This window comes from Botryllus schlosseri, chromosome 3, assembly GCF_051294905.1.
Source record: "Botryllus schlosseri isolate E-star chromosome 3, Bs_hap1, whole genome shotgun sequence".
Lineage (NCBI taxonomy): Eukaryota > Metazoa > Chordata > Ascidiacea > Stolidobranchia > Styelidae > Botryllus > Botryllus schlosseri.
This window is the reverse complement of record NC_137238.1, coordinates 17,782,593-17,802,191: the sequence shown is the minus strand read 5'-3', so window position 1 is coordinate 17,802,191 and position 19,599 is coordinate 17,782,593. Positions and strand designations below refer to the sequence as shown.

The window sequence follows — 19,599 nt, the reverse complement described above, 5'->3', positions numbered from 1 at the left end:
TAACGGGGGAAAGCGTACAGGCTCAGGCGGGATGAGGGGGTTCTGGGGGGCTTTGTTTGGTTCATCACGCTGTGGGGGGCCCAAGACCAACGTTTTATTGGGGGGGCTGACGTAGTGCCGTTACGGTCTTGGTGGGGAATGAAGGCTCGGAATAAATCTGAAGTGGGGAATGAAGACACAAAGGTTGGGAACCACTGTATTAGAGCGTCACATGGACCAGTAGGACGGAATGAAAAAAAGAAAAATTTGACTTTCAAAAAGTGCTTTTGATATTTGGTCCCAAATCTTGAATGAATTACTTCTATCATCAATTCAGGTACCTCCACCCTCTAGTGTCCGTGCAATTTCACCGAACGAACCGAAAATAGCTAATTGTGCTATATCTTGATAACCGCGTATGCTAGAAAGCTAGCACCAGCGTTTCGCGAACAATCCAAACATATGCAAGATACAGTGATTTTTATCGACACCGATTACTTGATGAATTGAAATTGACTCGTGAATTTTGCTCCGAGTCACGAGTCAATCCACATTTCTGACACGCCGTGAAAAGTAAAGTCATTTTAGCAAAGTGACTCGAGTCAAGTCAAGTCATACGAAAAAGGTGACTCTAGTCATAGACACAGGTTTGCGGACCTTCATTCTCTTGTTTTGGCATCTATCGGAAATGGCTACCTCTTATTTGTAATTGAGTAGAAACTAACGGTGTGTTACTTATACTTGTACTTCAGTATGTCGCTGAGTCGCTGCTTTTGATCAACTCTGGGTGTCCATCGGATTAATTGCCAGAAAACATATTTTGGTTACTTGGTCATTGGTCAACAAGTAGCCAAAAAGGTCAACGCCTGACTCGCTACTGGGCAATGTTTGAGAATCCATAGTATACCCGAGCAGAGCTTGGGTTCAATGAGCACAGAATTGTTTTGTCGCACCGAATAAAAAATAAATCTAAAGAAGCACTCGCTTTTTAACTTAGTGTTTGTTGCGGTAAGCATCGTCACGAGAAAATACTTACGGGCCAAAATCTGAGGCGTGCTTACGCTACTACAAATCACCTCTATAACCTGAGTGCACTTAGCGTGAACCTATCGCACGCGTTTCAACTGTACCGTGTGAAAATGCAAAGCAATCAACACGCGAAGACAAGTTCAAGCGCGGCACGCTGTGCGGGTATGCCAGTACGTGTGTTGAATGGGTTTGCGGATATTTGCCACCACATCAACTCCGCAAAAGTAAAATGTAAATTCTTGCAGTCACTTTCCGCATATCGCGGGGCCCACGGATTCTTTTATTTACACGTGAAAAAGATTCGAGCAGACCATGCGTTTCCGAAATATAAATATATATCTAATATTATATTTACATTGTGACTAACGAATGCAAGTCAGCCGAGTTGAGAGTTTGACGGTAGTGTGGTCACTTGCATCAGGAGAGTTTTGAAGGCAAGAGCAAATGTGTATATTCTATTTTCCCCACGTTTGGCAGGACGTCAGGCGGTTACTGCGATGATTTATAATTGCTCTAGCGGACTAAAACGCATCTTCCGCAATGACACTTCGCCTTGATAAACACGGGAAAGGGATAAGTGGAAATCTTATTGTACATTCAATTTCTTATAATCGAAGTACGCATTGAAACATGCGAACACCGATGGCTTGAAGTTATCACAATGAAATCGCAGACCTTGTTAAATGATATCACCCAGTAGGCGGCTTTGCACTACCTTTCAAGCGCCGTTCTTAGGGTGCTTTATTTCGGAAGTACCTGCACCTCGCCCATGCGGCTCTCGCCAAATTTAACGTTTCAAAAATGGCTATAACAGTGAAAACGACCCGCAGTCACCAGCATTGACTAAAATGGCTTGTGACAGTCAGTGACAGACGGAACGGTTCTAGTACAGCCCTGAGTAGATTTACCCGCCATAACAAAAGACCGGGTTACGTTAAACAAAGGAGTGGATATTAAGTTACTTAGTTGAAAAGGCCGACGAGAAGAGACCTGACACATATTCAGAAGCTACGCACCCAACACCGTTTAATTCGATACCAGTGCGCGATACGGAGATAACGTAAACTTCAAACATGGCTACGGACTTATATATTTCAGAAAGGCTCCAGCAGATCTGTAGTTGTCTTTGTGATTAGCGTTATCTGAAGCACACCAATGAGGACCGCATTTAGCACTGCGTGGTTAGTTCTGGCCCTCGTCAACTTATTACCTCAAGCGCAATCAAGCTGCAGTCAGCAGGCTGGTGGTGAAATTGATCGGCCTCATGAGGACAAACTCGCATGCAAAGTTACTTATGGTAAGACTATTCCCAGTATGAAGCATGTACTGTACTTCCAATATCTATGCAGTAGGTTATAATGCAATCACTGTAACCAAAACACCAGATTGGATGACGTATTTGGCAGAACACTTGCGCTATTTAGGTGTTGTACGAACTAATCATTATTCGAAGTGACCTAGTGCTTCGGATCCGATCAAATCCGAAGCCCTGGGTTCTCGCTTGTGTGCGATGAACGTTGTTCTCAATGTTTCTCGAATTGCTGCGTTCATTTGGATTGTACCAAGTAACTTGCAGCAAATGAGTGTGTTTAGAATTGCGTGGGCACTAGGCAGGATATTCCGAGCTTCCACAACCGCGCCAATATAGACGCTTAAGTGGCCAATGACTGTTTGGCGGGATTAAAAAATGCAAGTGTCTTAACAGAGCGTATAAATCCACGTTTGGGACAATGTTCACCAATCCAGACTTGCCACTATGCCTAGTTTCAAAGAAAAGTAGAAAGATCTTTCAATCTTGTTTGGTTGATAGAGACCCTCAGAGTAATTGCTTTCGGTTCTAGTAAACGGTTAGAAATCCGGCAGGTTATCTGAGGACACCACCGGATATATACGCTCGCCTTAGAAAATCAATTTTCAAGTCATGATAGTAAACATAATTTTACTTGTTTGCGCATGAGATTTCAAATCACATTTAATTAATATCCTCGGCCTTTTGGCAATACAACACACATAGTATACACGATGGCAAAATATACATGATTCACACGAACAAACAAGTCGAATATCGAACGATCTTGGCCATGATTCATTAAGGTACCAACTTGAACCATTTTTACAAATATTGATTTCTGGCCAAGGGGTTCTGGTTTGGACCAGGATTACGGTTTTTCGGAGATCCCCACACTTGGTATCAAAATCCATACATCTCGTATGTTAGGTGACCTCACAATGTACACTACAGACTGAAATTTTGCCGATTTGGTTTGGATACATCCTAAACTTACAACTTGAGCAAAGTGGCTTACGCCTAAATTTTCAATCAGATCATGCACCACCAAGTCGCGTAGGACATCCAAAACCGCAGCCGACCAATTTTTCAGTGACAGTAAAATGCCATCAATCCGCTAACAAAGACGAGATGCACTTGGGAATCGAATTAAGCTGGAAAATTAAAGGTAAAGAAGTAACTAAACTAACATTTGGCGGTGAAACATTCATGAATTGCGTTCAGGTCAGTATTTGGGTGCGCGAGATGTGACAGGATTTCACGCCATAATACGAGATGTGTCCGAAATGAGTAGTACAACGGAAGCATTCCTTCTCATTACTCCAAACCAAACTGCATACACCAACCGGGAAGTGAGTACCAGTTATTTAGTATATGACAGTGAACTAATATGTAGCCTAGCGCCGTAAAAGTAGATAGATATTCAACCACGGTAATCGCGCTGATGAGGCCATGACATACAAACATGCTGCATTGCTGCATGTGAAACCTAAGCAATATGCAGGTGCGTTAAAGTTCGGGCTTGGGTTGGATTTGGTCTTCGGTTTGGGTCAGGGGTGGTGTTATGGCAAAGGTTTTAGGATTAATATGGGAGTTAGCAAGTCACATCTTCAAGTGATGCATGCTAACTTGTCACATGATCATTGTGCATTTGTCGTTTTTCAATATGCCGCATGCTCAAATGTTGGACAACCGCTAAATATGTCGTGGAACCCAATGGTACAATCGCTTTGTGCGAATGCACAATGTTAATGAAAGTTAAGTGCAATGACTTTCACATGACAGTGCTACTACTACATACGCAAAAGTTAAAAGTATGGAAGAAAAAGTCTATGTTCGGTAAGAATCTAGTAATAGGACGTGGACATAATTTGTGTATCGGCATAGCTCGCGCAATAGTATACAAATAACCCAACCACGTATAGTAATTATTCAACTTTCGTTAGGAATTGAGTAATTCATGATAGGCAGACTATTGCTTTAGTTACATGTGAGTGACTGATGAATAAGTAAAATCGTACATGATAGATGATATTACTCAATTTGCGAGGTAACGCCGGGTATCATCGCCTACGCGTAAAAGTAGCTATACAATATGACAACACTGAATTGGTACCACAGGTGCGACAGCGCATTTAAACTATATCAGCTATATAGCCGATACTTACCAATGACAAAATTGCAATCCCAAAAGTACGTTTAGTATAGATTATTCAGCACAGCTAGAAATCCTTGCGAGAAATAGTCACTACCACCGTTACAGTAACTTGCGCCGCAAGTATAGACTAAATTAAATCCGGGGCCCTCGATATCGCAGGTTCCGGTGCTTCCCAACCTTTTCCAGTTCGCAACCGGCTTTTAATGCACGTTTCATTGCAAGACCCACCATGAGATATGTCCAAACGAATGAAAACGTAATTCGACGCACAATGCGTTCAAATCGTCGCCAACAAGCCAAATTGCGAGAAAACGAATGTATCAAGCAGACAAGAATTCACGCGATAGATGATTGCAAACGAGAAAGCGCGTATTCGAGCAGTAATTCGCCTTTTACGTCAAACACAATGGAGTTACGAGTACAGCATTGCGTCCCGGCTATTGCTGGTTGATTGTAAACGGGCTGGATTGCATTTGCCAATCAACGTTCGCAATGCCTTCGAAGAAAGGAATGAATTCATATTTCAAGGCATAGAAACAACATACTGCCCAACTTCGCGCTTCGATCAAAATGACTGTAACAAAAAGCTGACATGAATTATTGTGAGCACCGGAACGTGGCTTACGACACTCAGAGGCGCAATTTCTTTAGAGGAGAACGGGTTTTTGCCCGTCTTATCCTGAGAAGAAACGGTGTTTGGCATATCTGACAAATTGAATAGAAAACTGTAACTTTTAGAAAATGACACGCGACCCGTCTGAAATAGCTTCGCGAATCGCGACCCAACTGTTGGCAAGCACAGATCTAATACATCACTCGATACGTTTGGTATAGGTAGGCCTACATAATTGCAAAATAATACATATGTAAAAGTACTCGAAGCATGACTCGATTTTGAAGTAGTTCAAATAATAGCACGAAATTACTGTCATGTGTGCCATATCGTAAAAGCAGAACTTTGATTTCACGCCGTATGCATGCGGCGACGAAAGGGTTTCCAGTTACGACGTCCAGTGAATCGTGCCGAATCGTATACTGTACCGAATAATTGGCAAATCAGCTAAGACTAGCGATATGTGTCGGAGAGGAGCGACAGAATAATTTAGCAGAATAAATTGAAAATTCTTTGAAACTATCCGACACAGCTTTTTAGGCCACGGTACCAGAGCAAACATGCCGAATAAGATCATTGCACGATTGATCATACTTAATAATCATTGGGACATTGTTAACACTATAACCAGGGTTGCCATAGACATGGCTGGAAACCTAAGGAGAGTCGAAAATCTCAATTTCCATAACGCACTTCTGGTGCTTACGGTGAATTGCAATAGCTTTACTGCGCAATTGTGTAGTTTTCTCCGCCAAAACATCGTCATCATTTTCGCCCAGCCCAGATCATGGTTTCACCGACATCCAATAAACGTGTATTCTGGTTCTTAGCGCACGAGTATTTATTCTATTATTATGACCTATGATGAGAAGTGATAACGTTAAATCAGTCAAAACGAAGGACAAGCCGTAAAAATAATAATCACGGTAAAGCAATTCTGGCTGTACTGATCGATGCAGCAATGCCGGAGTAATTAGAGATATATTCGCAACGAAATTCGATATATTTCTCAGTAACCCCATTATATAGAAATGTGATGTCAACGCTGCAACCCCACGTTCCACATATTAGTAATTCGTCCAACGATGTCGACTTCAGTGCTTGAAATTGTTGTCATGCTAAAATCTCGATACAATCGACAGGTAAAATTCGTTTACTATTACAACGGATCAAAGGAAGAATCCGGGCCAAAGATAAACGAGAATGGAAGGTATATGATAACACTGGAATCAGTCCCGATACTGCGACACAGAACTCAGCGACCGTTGAAAGCTCGAAAATCAATAATGGTGAAGAGTACGTAGTTTCACAACGCGCCGAGGCGTTGAAATATCATGTCTGTATGTTGTGTTCCTATTTTAGATGAATTCAGAAGACGCGAATGTGAAAAAGGTAAGTTCCATATGCTGTATTTCAATGGCGTTGCACTCTAGCTAGGGATATTTGGGAGCCAATAATGCGAATTGCGCCTAGCAAGGCGGAGGTTGATTCCAAATTACGTATCAACGCTGTAACTATAAAATTGGCGAACCTAGTTACGTCGAGCCTAATCAAGTATGATATGCACTGTATAGTTAGTATGTTAGCGAAACGGATGCGATGTATCTTGTAGCTAAGTTCGGTGCGAATGAACATCGATTGATTTCATAAATACGTAGTACGCTGGCACCAACTAGCCGTCATAGCAACTCGGAAACATATATGTTATTTTGTCGCAGCGGTCAAAGTAGTACCTGTTTGTATAGATCCAGGTAAAGCCAGAGGGCGTACCGTTAAATTCTACTAAATAAGTATAATAGATATAGTGATTCAGCAGCGGTTTCAATATTCAATTAGTCGAAGAATAGCCAGAGTATCGTGCACAGTAGGAGGAACAAACACGGGACGAAATGGAAGTTCCCACGGCCCTAATCGGCAAACACCGTATCAGTCTGAATGGACTTCACTTTCAACGCGATTGACATGCGAATTGAAGATGTAAATCTGGCCCGGTCGTTTAGATAGCTTGCTGACGGATGGATTTACAAGCGTAGTAATCCAATACAGTACAGCTAAGCCGAACAAAGATTGAGATTGCACGACCAAGGTGTAAACCAAGTCATTCCGGCATACAATTCCCACAGGCATATTGATAGACATAAAGAATTATATTTCATTAGACGCTAATGCGGCTCATTATAGGGTAACTTAATAGGCACGTCTCTGAAGCTGTGTTTTCTTTCGTTGTCCAGGGCAACGTAGTGAACTGACGAGATCACTAAGTTGCATAGAATGATAGAATCATGTCTGTGAGAATGGTATTGCCCGATGACACGGTAAGACGGGTAAGTTATCACCGAGTAATCTACCACCTTCGAGTAAACATACCGAAATCGAACTATGTGACTAATGCCATCAACGCATAGAAGGCGGTCGGAATGGTATGGTGTGCGCTCTACTAACCCAGCCCTGATCATTGACCAACTTATACGAGCCGTATATAATCTACTCACAGTAGCCTATAGCTTTTTCGGTCAAAATCATTTCAATATACCGAATTCATTCCAACATTTTCGCATCTATTCATTTTTAATGTAAAATGAATAAAACAGCATGAATCGCCGCGGGAAAACACACCACCTAGCGACGAAGATGTAAAATAAAACGTTTTCAACAGAATCGTAATGTTTACTTTTGTTGAACGCAGTGGTACTGTTTCCTAATATTAACATATTCCATAAATATTCATTGAATTTCAGCTACTTATCACGGTGGTAAGACAGTCAGAAAGGAAATTAACGCAGTATTAAGATCAACCTTGTATCGTCAAATATTCGAAGAACTGCAATTCGCATTATCATGATAATGTAACATATACGAATATGACGTATCAGCAGGGTGTCAACGAAGATCAAGTGTTCCCTCTATATTTTTGATTGAGCCATTGTGATTGTGATGTAATCTTATTTTCAAAAGACAACAAACTGGGATTTCACTGCGTTTTAGACCACGCTGCTTGATACCATGAAACGATGTCATATTTCAGATACCGATACAACCCAAATTCTCGACGAGTCAACAAGTATCTCCACTTGGACAGTAGCGGCAGGTGTATTCGCAGCGATATTTTTGTTGGTGATTGCGGTTGCGCTTGCGGGATTGTTTTGGAAAAGAAGACAGGCCGATCATAAAGGTGAAATTCTACCAGTTACATTTTACGAACTATGGGGTTATGTAAATTATATTGACGTTGTTGTGGTTTTATATTCATAGTGTTTTCGACACAAATGTACGGTTTATATGTAGCCAATATTCATATTAACGATTCCCACATTCATGTTAGTAGGGTTGAATTTAAAACAAGCATGTTGACAACATTGCCCTTGTTTGAAAGATGTTTATAATTGTTTTTTTTCGAGTCACGACGTCGTGAATCTTTAATCGTGACAGTATAGTGGATTGATATTGACAATTGAATATATAAGGTAAATATGGCTCCTTGACGAAAAAGGCTTCCGATTCCTCTTATAAATGGACCAATAATATCTTTAACCAGGACTACATTGTTATTAGGGCAGGGCAAAATCGAGTACCTGAGTGATTCGATTATTAATCACGTAAAATGCTTCGAGTCGAGTATCACTCATTATGACGTCACAACAGAATGTATCGTGTCAACGTCCAAATATGGACCTTTTGGGCCACCACGAAGAAGATAATGCCTGTTATCCGTCACATTAACGATACTTCGGTATTTTTTCGTCCATACCGATTTCATTTCACTTCTTGACAATGTTGTGGAATGATCATGACTTCGGAAATATGTTATTTCCAGTAACGTTCGTAGCTTTGTACTATGTCTCTTATGCTGCGACACGCCAAATCAAGAATACAAGGCTTCATCGGTGGAAAATACTATCAAACCAATAATTCTCGTTAGCAAATTAACTTTCAGTTGCGAGGAGCGTATAATTTCAGTACTCGAAAAAATCGTCTTTTACTACTCGACTCGAATCATTAAAATTAATACTCGATTCAGGTTCGAGTACTCGAATCATTGTGCCCAGCCCTAATTGTTATGCAGCATTTTAACGGTCCACGAGATTGAAATTACAACATGCTTTGAACAGTGTTTTCAAAAAACGCCCTTTTTTTAAAAAAAATGTGTTTTTTATTTAAGCATTGTGTAATTATGCCATAATTTTGTAAATATTTCGAAAAAATATATGGTATGCGCTCACGAACGAGTTGCACCTGATATAGTCGACGTATACGATATGGAATGGTTGGAAGCCTCGAAATCGCCGTCGGTTGAACAAGCACGCAGATACTAGTTATATATCACTGCAACACGATGGATGTTCTTATGATGATGACCGCCGACCGTAAACATGCTGCATATACATAACGATCTAGTCTTGGACGGAGATATTTTCGCTAACAGATGTTGGAACCCTTTTTCGTCAAAGGAGCCATATTTACCGTATATGTTCAGTTATCAATGTCAAACCATTGTGGTGTCACAATGAAAGATTAGTGACGTCATGGCTAAAAAAAACACAAATAAAACAATAACAACATGTTTCAAACAAGGGCCATGTTATAAACATGTTTGTTTTTAATGCAACCAAAGACGCAGGCATATCCCAAAACTACTTTTGCAAAATCCACAGTAGGCTAAGTATGGTTTCGAGAAAAAGTGTTGAATAGAAATGGACGTAGCCCAAAACATACCTGAGTATAGTGAGTAATGAAAAAAGTAGAAGTATTTCTTCACTGATCACATCCGAACTAATGACGCTCCACACAAGTACGCAATCTGATTCATGCTGCCCGGTTCCGCTTGAAATATCTCTCTAAAACTGCTTTATCGCGACAGAACTCATCGGATCCAGAGAACACCGCATCCTCGTACTGCTCAACGTTGACGATAAAGCCGGGGTGGCAAAGCAAACCAACTGGACAGCCACGGCACTGAGCCGAATCAAGAAGATGGGCGATGTCACGGTGAAGTACAACCGATGGGAAATGACTCAAATCTCGACTATCGGAATAGTCAGGTGGATGGATGAGAGCCTGTCTTGGGCGAACAAGATCATCATCAGCAGCGCTCCGGACGCGTTGCGAAACGAGGAAGCGGCAAGATTCTTCGACCAGACATTCGAGAATATAATGCAAAAGTACGCCTCTGTCGAAGGTCAGGAAAAGCAAGTTTTCGTCATTCACTTCCAGGATAAGGACAGCTACCAGCGTTGTCGCTTCATGAACGACGATAAGTACCGAAAATTCCGTTTGGAGGAAGATTGGGAAGCGCTGTGTAAATGCATTCACAGCCACTACGGTACTGAACAGGAGCTGTTGTACTGCGGGAAAACGGTGTAAAGACGAACATTACCCGTGAAATAATGGCGACGGGCGAACAAGGGAAAACCGGCAGGTTAAGAAGTACGAACGGAAATCATCAAAGATCCTGTACGCATACCATACAAGTAATGGAGGAGTCACGATACTCGCGAATATGACGACGTATCACCGCTTGCTTGAAGAATCAGCATATACCTATATTTCAAGCCGGTCTTTCTCCCGATATGTTCAGCTGTGCACGCAATTACATTGGACGTAGGCTACTGTATTGAGCAAAACCATGTGTTATTTTGCCTATAGAGTATACTCTATGTTCAAACGCAAACATGTCGATATCAATATTCTTCTGCATTGACTATACAGACGACGGCTTTGAATATCAAGTGAGTCGCAGCTAATAGAGTAAGGTAAAAATCCACTATAGCGGTAGGCCTACGTTGGACAGGACCCGTCACGCTTGCTAGCATGTCCACGGCATAAATGGCGATAGCCTACCATCTTCAAAATGAGTTTGCCGAAGTTACGAAGGCTGAAAAGCTCTAACTACGAATTTCGAAACGTTCACATGAACGCCTGCACTCTTCGAGAAAAACAAAAAGGCGATGTCTGCACTCATCTGATATTTCTCAGCATGTTAAAAAATATGATTGCAAGGAATCAAACACAATCCTCGTCTGTTTCTTACCAACGTAATTATAGTCGATTCATTACACGCGATTCATATACAGTATACATAACGGTTTCAACGCTCTGACCGAAAAACTACAAAACACGAGGCAAATACTTAGCCTAATCCACAATACCTGCGCAGTGCGATAATAATCACAATAATCTGGGATCAGCAGTGCCACGTGCAGATAGATATTCTTACTAGAAATTATCGATCAATTCGAACACAAAGGACAAGCGCGTTTTGCGTCGAAACTGAAGGAAGACATCTCGAAATAAGGTATGAACCAAGGCGTACTACGCATAAAGAGTTTCAGAGATAGATATAATTGTTATTTTCATCAAACCGAAATACAGATCAAACGGACTGCAGCAAGGATACAGAAAAATACGACTGCCGTGCATTCGAAATCGGATAGGAATGATCGATACGTCTTTGGTGGTCAACTATCTGATCACACCCATAGGTGTTCCCAAGCGGACTATACCCGATGATGGAATACATGGAATTCAGACTGCAGTAGCAGCATTTAAGTATTATGCCTTCCCTGAGAGAATTCGATAGTTTTGCGTCGGAATACAAGTCTCGAAAACTGTGTGGATTAGCATTTCAAAAAAAGCGTGAACTTTTATCGCCATCTTGCGGAAAGCTTGTTCAGCTCTTGTCGCAGTAAATCGTAATTCGTATCACGCAGAAGCAGCACCCCATTGCCTCTATTCTGATTGCAAATCAATCGGACTGATCCGCTGATTACCAAACACGGCTCAATGTTAAGACAGCACTTCCTTCTAGAATAGCTGAGTACAAATAAAAAGCAGCGATGGCTAATGCTCAGAATTAGATAACTTCATTTCGCAAGCATAAGCAAGCGGTTACTGCCTATATTTGCACATCTTTGAAATCAAACCGACCGCAATTATCATCCGTAATTTTGATTAGCAGTATCAAGCCTTGGAATGGATTTCGAGGTGCCTCGTCATAACCGCCACGTAATACAAGCAACGCGTCACCAACTTGTGTAGCATCTACATCATACACCGATACAAATTCAATTAAAACCTTTCATTTCCGGCGCATACTTTTATCATAATCGGAGGTGGCTACTACGCTAATTGCAAGATGTATCATCTTCCCGACCACCGCAAACCAGCTCATGATGCTTGAAATAGTTAGGGTTTTTCAAAAACAGTGGAATCGAAACTGCACTAAAATATAATATAACAACTACGATAATGGCGCCCAGCAGTCCTATCGAAGACTCTTCACTTCACTGCATACGGACGACTCTCACATTTCTATTCTCGTTGACAATACCTTCTTCCATCTGATGCTAGTTACCGTAGGTATGTAGCTCTGCTTCTAAAAAAACTGGCTTTGCTGTCACTAGAAATTCGCATGCATTCATACCTGAGCAAAGAACGCGGTCACTGTCACACGTTGCGGTACATAAACGCTGTTGATGAAGGCGTTCAGGAATGTGACGATGTCGGCAATGTCTTTCGGTCTGTGTTGCGCCAACCCACTAAAATAAATATGAAGTACTGTAAGAAAAGGCTGGTATACCCAATGATAGTCCATATGTTCTGAAGCAGAGCATATGCATGCAGCCAACGTTTACTCTCAGCGTCCCTTCTCTCAGCGCCCCCTTCGAGGTCGTAAAGATCCCCAGGGCGGCGCTGGCACACACTTAATGAACCAATGCTGTATACTAACTATTGATACTACATGCTCGAGTATTTGATGTTCAGTCACCTTGCGAATGTCGCGATTGCTTCAAAGAACTTTTCTTCCTCCACAGCTTCCAAGTTATTCCAAACCATTTTCTCGACGAGAAATTGAGACAGTTCGCGGCTGCAGGACGATGATATCAGACAGTACAGGGTGTCGATTGCTTGCCTGCAAATGCAAATTTTTACGATGAAAGAATGTCAAAATAGTATCCAGAAGCAATGGGAGTTGAGTTTCTCTCACTCAGGCAACAAACAACAGAGCAGTCAGAAGCGGTGATTTGGATTTGGAAAATATATATCAGGCGAATTTATCCAGATGCAAACATGCAAACGTAGACCAGGTAATGGCTCTATATGTCAGCACACTTTACAACACAGTTCAAGTATTGCAAGACCTGTAAGTGTCCAATAGCCCGCATTCAAAGTCACTGCTTCTACCTGTACAAGTAATGACCACCAGAGGTTATCAGTAACGAACTACATCTGCTTTTTAAGAATATACAGGTAGGTGGCTAGGTGCATGCAAAACGTTTTTGAGCAGAACTCAAACCCTGCAAAATTATACGATACGGTTGATCTGATCTGAATCTCTACGCACTAGTAGATTATCACCTTACCGCCGTAAACATCGCATTTTGAAAGTTGACGAACTATGTCGCTTCGAAGTTTGCCTCATGTGTTTGATGACTTTTCTTACCTGCTAAAATTGTCCACTCCCATAACACAAGATCCTCACCAAAGGCAAATATCTACTTACTCCCACCCAATAGCAGCCTAGCTAAGAGATCTGTCGACTGCTCAGGACCTATCATGTGGAATGCATCACCACGACATATCCTTATAATAGATTTAACATTTGTTAGGGTCGCTTTGCTTCAAGGGGTGTTAACTCTGATTTTACAAAGTTACAGGGCGGTTGAGGTTAGTAGAGCAATAGCTAATTAACCTTTTGTCGTCATACTAACACTGTTGTCCTATCTCGCCCAGACATTGCTTCACTGATTTGCTACCTCTTCAAATTTTTCTTCTCAAATTTCCTTTTTTAACCGACATTTGTTACGTCCAGACTGTATAGAGACAAGTTTACCTGTTTGATGTGGGAGTGATCAGACTATTGACCTCCAAGGTCATATCGAACATTCGTATCGCATATTGAAGTTCTGTACCTCCAAGAAGCTTGTTAAAATTATGCGAGCCCCCCGATAAAATCTCAAGTGATTCTGGAGTAGTATATTTCGTACTTCTGCTTGAGGTAGCCTTAACATGTCTTGGAAATTGCCACTTGTACTTGCAATTGTGCAGAAATGTACTTTTACATCTGCTGGAGTAGCAACTCTCACTACTTTGACCAATTAATGACGACCCTACACTTGACTGAAAATTGGACGCAAGGTTACGTACCTGTAGGGATTAATCTCGGTTTTGGGCGGCGGTCCGCAAGCTCTCATTGACCCGGCGCGTACCAGGCACACCGCAGCTGTCCTAGAGAATCCTCCACCAGATTTCGAGGGGGTCGTAGACTTGTTGGATGCAGACGCTTCGAAAACTTCGCGGAGCGCGCAGGACGCCTGATATGGAGCAGAGGTGGTCAGACAGGAAATATTTGTAACAGTTAAGAATATTTGAGTATTGCTTTCGCAACCACATTCATTGCAGTAAGAATTTATTATCTCATACAATAATACATTTTTATCATTGTATTATTACATCATACTTTGCCAATTTGGTTTTCGTTTGAATCTCTTTCTGTATGCTTGTTATCGTGCCGTTAAATCTCGATAAGAGGCAAATGAAAAGTCTTCGGGTTAATAAATTCTTTACTGCAATGAATGTAGCTGTGAAAGCAGTACTCAAGTTTAGTACCGCCAACCATATCTTCAAGAATATTTGAGTCGGTTTTGAGAAGTTGCACTCTTTCTGAAGTAGTTGTGTGTATTGCCCACTTCCACTTCAACTTGGACAGTTGTCAGGCAAAAGTACTGGCTTTTTACAATTGTTATGGTTGTGAGAGTACCAGAGGCTGTCAGTAACGAGTCGTGAAGTGCGTTTCCCCTACTCGCACTCTTTAAACGAGTGATTATATGCAATTGAATGACATATTCATACCGAAATAAACCCGAATAATTACAGCTGACACTTGCCAGTGGTTATCGTCAGCATCTAGCAGAGAACTCAAAAGCACCTAGTAATGTTGACAGTTCAAAGTTTGTATATCAGCAAAGTTCTTCTGAATTCCCTACCAGTTGTGGACATTTTATCCCTGACCCCTGTAATTTACTAGTAATACAAAAGTTCATCTTGCATATTAGATAATATCAGGTCAAGTCTAGGCTTGATTGTTTTGATTTTCCGATTCGGAAAACATCCAGAAATAGCCTACCAAAAATTTCATTGCATATTGAATAGAAAAATTTGACATTTACCATTACAAATGCTTCGCACCCCTCATTAAGTTGCTTTGCGACCCACCAATGGGAAGCGCTGGTCCATATCTCTATTATAAATACACAAGGGCGCTGTACACTAGAGCTAGAGTGTAAGGATTTGTATAGAAGACGCGTAAGGCTAGATTGATTCTGTAGCCGAAATGCAAGTATATATATAAAAGGGCTTTGATTTTACGCTCGGAACCATATGGCGTGCGTAAATTTCTTGGTCACATTTATACAATACTAGTTGAACAAAGTTTTCTTTTAATGATGCGACAATCTTACAGCGATCAATTGCAGGGTCGCGAATCGCGTGTATTCCTTTTTCATGAACCCTTTTGATTTCTCGTCGTAAGGCAGCCCTTTCGACAGAAGATTGAGCAGGTGCTCGGTGACGGGTCCGCACAGATTCTCATCCGCTCCCAAAGCCCGCCAGCAAGCGATAATTTGCCTGAAAATAAACGGAGATTCTTTACGGTTGCAGTATTACCAATGATGATAAATTCAATCAGTTATAGCCTACCACGAATTATAAAATACAGTAACAAACCATCCCCCTTTTTCTGTATAATCATGTCGGGTTTCCATACTAGCATCCCTTACTCAATTTGTTTCACTTTCACCACAACAAAATTTGACTTTTAAAATCGAGCAATATAAAAATATGATATACAACTGGTACACAATATCGTGAAATATTCACACCAATTTGTAGAACCATAAGATAAGTCAATAATAAGACATAAAAAACAAGTAAAATGAGTTCTTCACAGATACAAACTTTTACTCAGTTAGACAGATATAAAATATTGACTCTCGTCTAATCAGTACATCTCATCATAATATAGGGTAAATATAAAAGAAAACATTCATCGTCGAAATCAATGCGTTCCAAATCAAAGCAAGCAAACCAGAAGGTGTCATTTCAGAAATATCAACAGAGCATTAGTTGAATATGTTTTGCTATTTCTCATTAGTGAACTAAAACTCTTGATCATTTACCCAAGACATGCAAAATCTAAACCGCAGAGGCCGCAAAGACATCTGTACAGAAATATAGATCAGGATCTGGATTTGCAGTAGTATATACAAGAATCACCATCTACTTTCATACCCTACATCTAACAATGACAGGTAACTGTTCAAGGACTTCTAATCTGTGAATTACTCCTATGGGTTTCATCTTTCGCTAGACACACCAACATGGATTTCTTTGCAGATTCTCAGCCAATTGACTTGTACTCCTCAATAATTACAACACTTATGCTTTACTGATCCAATTGTGTTTTGTATGATATGGATTTGGATGTAGTGAATAACGAATTCATCATTCATAACCCGCCGAGAACATTAGCCTTGTGTAAGAATTATATAAATAAGTTTGGCACAAAGTTCTTGAAACCTATTTTTAACCCTTGTATATAAAATGGTTTTGCCTTGTGGTGTGTATCGCTGATTCTGCACTTATATATAATGTCACAGCATTATTTCTACTGGAAAACGGGCAGCATCAGTGAACACATATTTTGTCATGCAAGGGACAATATTACTTAGCGGCTACATCGATTTTTGCATGTTATCATGCAAATCCATCTAAAACGCAAATCAACTTGGCATAATTTGAAAAGCAAGTAGCCAGCTTTTAGAACTGAGGAAGTAGATATTGAAGAGGAAAAAATATTGCCGAGAGTGGTGCAGTTACATTTCCAATCATTATTACAGCAGACAATAAGTGTTAGCTTGGGTTGGCAACATTGAATCACATTCGAGTCAATTGGAATGCAATATCCATGCGTTATTGGCTATTTTGAAACATTTTTTTCAAGATGTAGAAAAAAAACACACACCAGTACTAGTGTTTGATGAGCACAACACAATGCACATACAATTGCATGTCGCAATGTATGCTCACATGCCCCATCACTTCAAGTTTAAAGACATCCTTGATCGCTGAGCATGGCTGCATGAAGGTATCAATCGAAGCCACTGTGCCCAGTCAGAACATACAATGCGCCCACAACGTGAATATTCATGTTGATTCGCCACAAATCATCTGATTTTATATTGGTCATATCTGATTCGTATTGGACGGCATCCGCAATGGTCTGAATCTGCACTGAATAGTTGATTCATATTGCATATCGCCAATGTTGATAATCTACCCAATGTCGGAGCACTCCAGTAGTTCCAGAATACTTGCACAGCTTACTGAAGAGCTTGTTTTTATATTACTTCAACTGCGATAGTTTTTTCCGGAAAAACTACTTAATTTTTATAATTCAGATTTTAAAAAGTAGCAAATAGTTGTAGGATAACTTCGTATCACTATTATGAGTGAAAATGTCACATGAAATAGCCCTGTATATATTTTAAATAATTGTTCCCATTCGTAGCGTCATCAGTATTGCGATTTTGTGTAACCTAACAAAACGGCAAATTTTGACCTAAAGAATTTTGCCCTCATTGCGTTACGTTAAGCATACCGCCATGTCATCCTATTTGTTTCATTTGACCGTTTATAATTCACAAGGAGCAGACAATGGGCCGCATACAACGGTAGGCCTACAAAGTAGGCTACAAGCTGTAAAATGTCAAATAACAAGTTCACCTACAGTGCAAACATCTACGATACAAACGAAATGCAGGTTGCAAAATATTTGGGACTTTGTAAAAATTTTTGACAATTTTTGATCTAAATCTAGAATTTTGACTAAATTTTCAATGTTTTTTTGCAATGTAAAAAAAACCCTAGTCATCATCATCAGCCATTTTGCGTTCATTGCAAACATAGTTTCTACGCGTCCTGAAAATTGCTACTTCTACTTGTAATTGAGTAGAAATTTACAACGTCACTACTAGTTCCACGCAAGTAACAATCCTGACAATTTTGACCAGTCCTGCTGAATGCCATGCATATGCAATACTGCTGATCCGTTCAGGATGCCAACACCTCACATGCAAGTTTTACTCCCTTTGAAATATTCCAAATCGCTGATTTGCTATTCCTCTTAACGAATCAGCGAATGAAACACCAAGAGCCATGCTGGATGAGAAAACGCAAAGCAATCACTGAATCATGTACATCATACCTGTCCGATTCTGATGAATGCGACTTTGCCAATTTACTGGATTAGAAATACATAATCAAGGACAATGACAGTACACCGATACGATCACGCAAACTACGAAATAAAATCATTGAAAAGACCCAACGAAATCAAGATAATCTCAACCAGGTCCGACTGAAGTGAAAGCCTCCGAGTCGACATCCCAATGTCATCCCATAGCAGCTGTAGCTTACTACTCCATTGCAACAGTGGGTTGCGAAAATAAGCTCCAAATCTGATTTTTTTGATGATTGAATATCAAATCCGTTGCAGGATCGATGTCAGTGTTTGGAAAAATATTAGAGACCGCAATTACCTAAGGTACCAATCCAGTGATGTCCTGTCTCTAGGCAATAAGTAACCCTGCCACATGATACTTGTGTTGACAAAAAAAATCATAAATAGTTCACTGATTCTCTACTAGGGTATAGTCAAATTACATTTTATCAATAATGACATCGAAAACATTACTATCGTGTTGCAAGGCTATAACACTGTTGGATTACTTTATCGTTAACTGTAAATTCACTTTGCCAACCCCCAAGTATGGAAGGAAATAGGCTTTTACTTGTATCACAAATTCGGGTGAAGCTCAGACAGCAGATTAAAATGAAGAATTACAATCCAAACAAACATTATTAAAACCTAGAGCAAAAGGTTCGGTGAAGTTGTTGCGCTACATTAGTAAATCAAACTCACTCAGAGAAAGGCACAGGGTGGGAAAGCAACGCGTTCACGGTCGGTTGCAGGTGATGGCTCGTCAGCAAAGACACCAGCTTCAATATTCCGGTTCTTGTTGTTCCATCCGTAACAGATTTCAACGCCGTTTGAATCGCTTCCACAATTTGTATCACCTGTACAAAGTAATATGGAGATTATATGCCCACTAGTCCTCATCTCAATACACAAGGTCGCCATAACGACCTAATTTTTCTTGTTAGAAAAATTTTATTGTTCGTACAACAGTATGCATATCATATTACGATGATTTACCTGCTTTCCAAAGCCAGCACCTCGGGTCTTGAAGATATGATGCAGCGTAAGGCAAGCACCGTTGGCGCAAGTGGGGTGCGGATCCCGTAAGCACTCAACAAGAGCCGTCGTCAGAGATCCGTCGACGAAATACGTCAACTCGTTGGGCATCTTGCTCATAACGACCTACAACAAAGGCGACATGACACGACATGAAAAAAGAATCGACACAAGATATGATTAATACAACACTCAAACACAAACAGCTCTCAAACTGGGGT

At 40.7% G+C, this 19,599-nt stretch overlaps 2 protein-coding genes across 4 annotated transcripts in view; one reads left to right on the top strand and one right to left on the bottom strand.

Annotated features, from left to right (window-relative positions):
* The window catches only part of LOC145434976 (maestro heat-like repeat-containing protein family member 1), a 135,886-nt gene that overhangs the window by 83,741 nt on the left and 32,546 nt on the right, over positions 1-19,599 (bottom strand). For 2 of the 3 annotated variants that reach the window (XM_080312204.1, XM_080312205.1), the window contains exons 27-33: positions 19,340-19,504; positions 19,046-19,200; positions 18,329-18,364; positions 15,525-15,690; positions 14,212-14,378; positions 12,833-12,976; positions 12,488-12,602 (exon numbers count right to left, since the gene is read on the bottom strand). In XM_080312204.1, coding sequence (XP_080168330.1) covers positions 12,488-12,602; positions 12,833-12,976; positions 14,212-14,378; positions 15,525-15,690; positions 18,329-18,364; positions 19,046-19,200; positions 19,340-19,504 — 948 coding nt within the window. The remainder of the gene's footprint in view (positions 1-12,487; positions 12,603-12,832; positions 12,977-14,211; positions 14,379-15,524; positions 15,691-18,328; positions 18,365-19,045; positions 19,201-19,339; positions 19,505-19,599) is intronic. The other variant, XM_080312206.1, reaches the window with a different exon arrangement.
* Positions 1,149-10,634, top strand: LOC145434991 (uncharacterized). The gene is made up of 7 exons (XM_080312236.1): positions 1,149-2,305; positions 3,333-3,464; positions 3,521-3,648; positions 6,210-6,363; positions 6,430-6,459; positions 8,093-8,239; positions 9,926-10,634. Exons 1-7 carry the CDS (start codon positions 2,164-2,166, stop codon positions 10,426-10,428), a joined length of 1,236 nt encoding a protein of 411 aa, XP_080168362.1. The 5' UTR covers positions 1,149-2,163; the 3' UTR covers positions 10,429-10,634.

Coding starts and splice junctions, on each gene's coding strand:
- LOC145434991 (XM_080312236.1), top strand. CDS start 2,164: ATGAGGACCGCATTTAGCACTGCGTGGTTAGTTCTGGCCCTCGTCAAC. Junction 3,465..3,520: donor ATTAAGCTGGAAAATTAAAG/GTAAAGAAGTAA, acceptor AATTGCGTTCAG/GTCAGTATTTGGGTGCGCGA. Junction 6,460..8,092: donor AAGACGCGAATGTGAAAAAG/GTAAGTTCCATA, acceptor GTCATATTTCAG/ATACCGATACAACCCAAATT.